Raw genomic sequence first — 6,639 nt, forward strand, 5'->3', positions numbered from 1 at the left:
TTAACCTCAGTGTAACCATAACACACTTTTGAATTCTCCAACTGCAAACTCTTCTGTAGTGTACCTGTACCTGCTTTTGAATCTCCTGTCTGCCACATAGCTCTGGCTTTGGGCAAATCAGCCGCTCTCTTTAAGTGATAACTTTCCCCATCTGCAAAATGCAGATGCACTTACTTTCCACAGTATTTACGGGGATTGGCAATTAGAGATAAGTTTCACAGTGTTTAGTACAGTGCTCTATAAAAGAGAGCTTTTGTTGTTGGGGTGATTATAGTTGGTGGATAAATTACCTGCTTGCTAAATTAACATCTCCAGGGAGAGCGAGGCTAGAGCTGAAGGGAAACGGGGGTACATGGGACCCCAGTTAATCTTTTCCTCTGTACAATTAGTGATAGCTGTGAAGTTACTGCTATAACTCTAAATTTTTGGAAATTAGTTTTTCAGCTGAACTGTCTATTCATCTGCAAGCCATCATGAGCTGTAAGAAGCACAGTTCACAGAAGGTCTCATTTGATGAAAAGAGTAATATGAAAATCGAGCACTATTTTTCTCAGGTACGTATGTAAATATTATTTATGGAATATACCAATATTAAATGTAGCTATCTGTATTAGTCAGGGTTCTCCAGAGAGACAGAATCAATAGGATATGTTATAAATATAAGAGAGGGGATATATTAGGAGAATTAGCTCATGTGATTGTGAAGAAAAGTCCCAGGACAGGCCATCTGTAAACTGGATGCCAGTAGCATGGCTCAGTCCAAGTCTAAAGGCCTCAAAACCAGGGAAGCTGATGGTGTCCTAAGTGTAAGTCCTGGAACCCAAAAGCTGAAGAGTCTTGAGCTCTGATGTCCGTGGACAGGAGAGGAGAGTGTATCCCAGCTCCAGTGGATAGAGAGAGAGCTTCACCTTTTTTATCTGTTTTTTTGTTCGCTCTGGACCCCCAGTGGATTGGAAAATACCTACGCACACTGAGAGTGGGTATTTCCCATTCAGTCCATTCAGGCTCTCATACTAATCTCTGCTGGAAACACCTTCATGGACACACCTAAAAAAATTAGCTTTACCAAATTTCTTGGCATTCCTTAATCTAATCAAATTGACACCTTGAATTAACCTTCACACCATCCTTGGCACTGGGTTTTATAGTTCTTCTTGCCAAGAAATTACCTCATTGTGTGTTGGAAATACTTTAAAAGTTCAAATCTTTCTCATCCATTTTATTCTTTCTATTTTGGGGTGTGGCAGTTGGAAAGGGAGTTGTAATGCAAATTTCACCTGTATTAAAGCAGCCTTTAATAAAAAGCTATTGTAAAACTTCCTGAACAACAACAAAAAATCAAATGCAATATATTAAACTATGAAATAAAAACAAAATTAATACTATTTCATAGCATGAAAATATATACCATTCCAAATATAGCTGATCTATCCAATCATAATAATAACTTTCATTTGTATAGTGCTTTACAATTATAAAACAATTTCCTATATATTTATTCTTAACATAATCTTGTTTGGCAGGCAGGGAGGATTTTATTATCCCCAATTTGTTTATGAGGAAGATAGAAAAGAAGTGAGTTGCTGCATAGGCAGGAGGAGCAAGACTTGGATTTAAGTTTACTGGCATGAAGTCAGGGCTGTTTTTACTAATGGGGCTATTATTATATCAAACCATTGTATCCTTTCTGAGTCTAAAATGCTCCTTGAATTTATCAAGGAGGCTGAGAAGTGGCAAGCATTTGGGAATGCAACTTATAGTCCTTTAACTTGTTTGCTTTTATCCTGGTTCTAGAAAATTACAACAGTCCAAGTATCTAGAAAAGCCAAGAAAAGCTTGATTCCTTTTTTCCCTGTCCTACTCCATGAGAGAATGAGCGACTAACTACATACTCTCACTTGCCCCTTTCAAAGGTGTTTGTATCTGCCTAAGAATCGTTTGAATCGGTGGAAGTCCATTACAGTGTTCCAACAGGGTGCATGACAAGGGTATTTCTGATAGTATTAAGCTCAAGGAATGCTCTTTGAGAGTTTGTATGTATGCCCAGAGTTAATTTATATTATTTTCAGTTCCTTTGACTTATTTTTGACCTGGAATATTAGTATTATTACAAAGAAGGAAAACAAAAGTTAACCTGTTAGGGGCCAGTCATTGTGTTAGGCATTGCCATGTAACAATATTATACTTAATCTTTACATCATTCCTGGCATTGTTGTTCTATTACAAGAAAGCGGTATTGCTGGCACATGAACCTGTATCTCTTGATGCCCATGCCATGATGAATATGATTTGGGAAAAACGTATCTTTTAGACATAGGAATCAGATGCTCTTAATTTTTCATTAAGTTTCTGCTAATTGATTAATTCTTATGTAATCCCCCCATCCTGAGTACCTAAGATAATGCCCTATAAAAATGGGAGCCATGAATATAAGACTTAAAAAAGAGAATATACAGTAGTCCCCCTTTATCCACAGTTTCTATTTCCACAGTTTCTCTTTCCACAGTTTCAGTTACTTGTGATCAACCGCGGTCAGTTATTTTAATTTATGTAATATATTTTGAGAGAAAGACCACATTCACACAACTTTTACTAGTGTATTATTATAATTATTCTACTTTATTATTCGTTATTGCTGTTTATCTCTTACTGTGCCTAATTTATAAATTAAACTTTATTATAGCTATGTATCAGAAAAAACATGCTACTATCTATATAGGGTTCAGTACTATCTGAGGCTTCAGGCATCCACTGGGGGTCCTGGAATGTATCTCCGGTGGATGAGGAGGGACTACTGTATAGTCTAATGGCAAAAATATTGGGCTAAGAATTGGAGTTCTGATACTCACTTTATTTACTAGTTTTTATGTTGCCCTGGAAAAGGCACTTAACAAGAAAAACTTCCTGTGCCTCAGTTTCTTCATCGAAAGAACAGATAAGCCATACTTGTTTCTCTTCGTTTCATAGAATTTTGGGTTAATTGGCATAATAGAGGAAACAATTTGAGTTCTTTTCAGTATAGATGCTAGGTGAATCAAAGTATTTGTTATTAGAAAAAACTATATTATTCTGAGCAAATGATTAGTTAACTAATGAAGATTTTGTTTAACATTTAATGCCTGATAATAAATCATGGTAACCTATTCTTGCTGAATTTAGTGTTTTAAGAGCAAAATTTTTGGTGCTATCCATCTTTATGCTCAGAAAAGGGAAAAATCAGATACCTGAAAATAACAAAAAAGATCTGAAATAACACTATTTCAGATAGAGAGAGCTGGTAGACGTGTTTTTTTTTTTTTTTTTTTGGTGGCTGGCCTGTACGGGGATCTGAACCTTTGACCTTGGTGTTATAACACTGCACTGTAACCAACGAGCTAGCAGGCCAACCCAAGCTGATGGACTTTTAAGAGTCTCTATTTTGATGCATCTAGGAAAACAGTTGTGTTTCTTCCTGCGTATTTCTCAGAAAGATGCACCAGTGTAGTAATATAAAGAGCTTATCTGACTGATGTGACAGGAAACTCAGATTGTATTTTAGATTCTAAGTCAAACTGATTTAATTTTGTTTGCTAGCCTTTTAAGATTGGTCCTGAGTTTCCCATGGAAATTTGTGAATTGAAAACTGAAAAGAGAAACAAAAGACTAGGGTTGTAATCAGAGTTTAAAATATCTAGCATTTATTTTTAGGCCCCTACAGGACAACAGAATAATTCCAATATTCCTCAAAAGAAGAAGGAACCTAGAAAATGTTCAAGAGATGTAACTAACACCCAGGGTCAAAGATCCCATTCACCTAAGAAAAATCCAAATGACCAGATCGTGTCCCCAAATAAGACAATTAAAGTTACTCTGGATGTAAACCACAGGAAAACTGGAGACAGGCTATATGTGCTCACACACAGTGAGAAGGACAGCTTGTATGTGGCTCTCAACACTCTTAAGGCTGTAAAAGAAGAGATAAAAACTCAGCAAGGCAAAGAAATGCTGGTGTATGGAGTAGAAGGAATCGAAGGGTATTTAAACCTTGGAATGCCCCTCAGTTGTTTTCCTGAAAGTTGCCACGTGACAGTTACATTTTACCAAAGTAAAGATGAGCAGATAGAAAATAACCAAGTATTTGGCCGGCATGACAAGTCATCTACTGACTGTGTCAAATTTTATATTCACCCAATTGGGAAAAAGAGAAAAAGGATTGTTAAATGTGGAAAACTTCACAAAGAAGGGTACAAACTCTGCGTCTATGCTTTCAAAGGAGAAACCATCAAGGACGCTCTGTGCAAGGATGGCAGATTTCTTTCCTTTCTGGAGAGTGATAACTGGAAACTCATTCACAACCTGATCTCCGTTGTAGAAAGCACCCAGGCAGTGGATGAATTAGAGGGCAAGACCTTTCAGGTTGAAGTTGAGAAAACAATGGGCCCTAGGGCAGTAGCCCCTCAGAATTCAGAGTCAGAGAAAATAAACACCTGTGCGTTGAAAGAACAAATTGTGGACCAGTACCCCCGTTTGCGAATAGAAAGTGAAAAAATCAGAGAAAACTTCAAGAAAGAAATGAAGAAAAGAAAGGGGAATGCATCACTTAAATGTTACGAAACAAAGTTTGGGAAACTGATAAAAAATGCTACTCCAGTTAAAGTCGTAAAACTTCTCTCACATCTCAGTGACTCAGTTGGGTACATATTCTGGGACAACAATGGAGATAGGGGTGCTGCCACCTGCTTTGTTTTTAGAGAATTGTTCATTTTCACTTGTCGGCATGTAATAAGTGACATTGTGGGAAAAGGAATAGAGCCAAGCCAGTGGGCCGGCATAATCGCTCAATGCGTAAGGGTAACATTTAGTTATGAAGAGCTTCCAGAAAAAGAAGAGAATTGCTTTTTCATCGAACCTTGGTTTGAGATATCTGATGTAGATCTTGACTATGCTGTCCTGAAACTGAAGGAAAATGGACAACCAGTACCCATGGGACTATATAATGAAATTACTCCTGCACCATTGAGTGGGTTGATATATATTATTGGCCATCCAGATGGAGAAAGAAAGTCTACTGATCGTTGTGCTATCATCCCTCAGGATGAGCGAGAAAAGAAATGTCTGGAACATGTACAGTCTAGAGAAGCAGAGGGCTTCAGTTTGTCTACGCAATATATACATCTGTACACACATAAAGATTTCCAGAAAAAAATTCACAGCCCTGATGTGATTACCTATGACACCACTTTTTTCTTTGGGGCTTCTGGCTCCCCAGTGTTTGATTCAAGAGGTTTGTTGGTGGCCATGCATACTGCTGGCTGTGCTTATAGGCACCTAGAAGGGATTTCCAGTATCATTGAGTTTGGCTGTACTATGGAATCCATCCTCCTTGATATTAAGGAAAAACATAAAATATGGTATAAAGAGATATGTATATATCAGCAGGATGTAGAAATTGTTAGTGATGAGGATTGAGGACTGGTGAGAATTTAGTCTATTTACTAGCTTTAAGGGAATTGTCTACGGAATTTTTTTTCTATAGGCATTGATGATGGTTTTCTAAATTCCAAAATGGTCAATTTCATCAAAACCCAATAATAATTAATATTATTGACCCACTTCCTATATGCCAGGCATGTTTCTAAGCACAAGAAAAATTAGTTCCAACACCTTGGGAGATGGACCACTACACCTATTTTAAAGTTAGGCAATGATAAGATTAAGTGATAAGTTTTATGACACTAAAAGTCATGTAACTATTGATTTGTTCATCTTCCATGTCATCCCCTAAATTCAGTTGCTTAAGAACAGGACCCTAAACTTGTTCATCCGATTATCTCCAATATCTGACACATGGAAAATGAGTGCTTAGAAAAATGTGTGGTATATACCCAAAGGAATGGAAATCATCATGTTGAAGGGAAACCTGCACTCCCATGTTCATCACAGCTCTATTTACAATAACCAAGAGTTGGAACAACCTAAATCCATCGTTGGATAATGGATAAAGAAAATGTGATATATATATACACAACAGAATACTACTTAGCCATAAAAAATAATGAAATTCTGCCATTTGTAGCAACATGGATGAGGTTGGAGAAAATATGTTTAGTAAAACAAACCAGGCACAGAAAGAGAAATACTGCATGTCTTCACTCAACTCATAAATGGGAACTAAGAAAAGAAGGAAAGAAAGCAGGCAGGCAGGTCACAATAAAATGTTGAACTTTCAGAAGGAGAGAACAGACTTATAGTTATCAGAGGTGAGAAAGCAGGAGGAGGAGGAGGGGGGTTAGGGAGTAACTGGGTAAGGGACACAAAGAGTAATTACGATTTGTAATGATGAACATGCTAATAATATTGATTTGATCATCACATACTGTACGCAAATGCTGATAGTCAACTCTGTACGCTCAAAAGTAAATAAACAACTTTTTTAAAAAAAGAAAAATGTGTGGGTCAATCAGTGGCAAAACGTGGAGCTGCGGATAATGTTAACTGAGGAGCTAAATGCTTTCTTACCAATAATCTCAAACAAAATCTTTTAGAATTTCCAAAATCCTCATATTTCTAAAACTGTCAAAATATATGTGTCCTGAAATTCAGAGGGTAATATCCACTCTTCTCATATTTATATACTATTAGGGATACAAGAGGGATATC

General features: G+C 37.0%; 1 protein-coding gene across 1 annotated transcript; it reads left to right on the forward strand.

The window, feature by feature from the left end:
- The first annotated feature begins 473 nt into the window (after positions 1-473).
- On the forward strand, positions 474-6,259 carry FAM111A (FAM111 trypsin like peptidase A). Its single transcript, XM_063094021.1, has 2 exons — positions 474-554; positions 3,688-6,259. The coding sequence occupies exons 1-2, from the start codon at positions 474-476 to the stop codon at positions 5,446-5,448; spliced, it is 1,842 nt and encodes a 613-aa protein (XP_062950091.1). The 3' UTR covers positions 5,449-6,259.
- Positions 6,260-6,639: the final 380 nt, after the last annotated feature.

Source organism: Cynocephalus volans, chromosome 4 (assembly GCF_027409185.1).
Source record: "Cynocephalus volans isolate mCynVol1 chromosome 4, mCynVol1.pri, whole genome shotgun sequence".
NCBI classification, from domain to species: domain Eukaryota; kingdom Metazoa; phylum Chordata; class Mammalia; order Dermoptera; family Cynocephalidae; genus Cynocephalus; species Cynocephalus volans.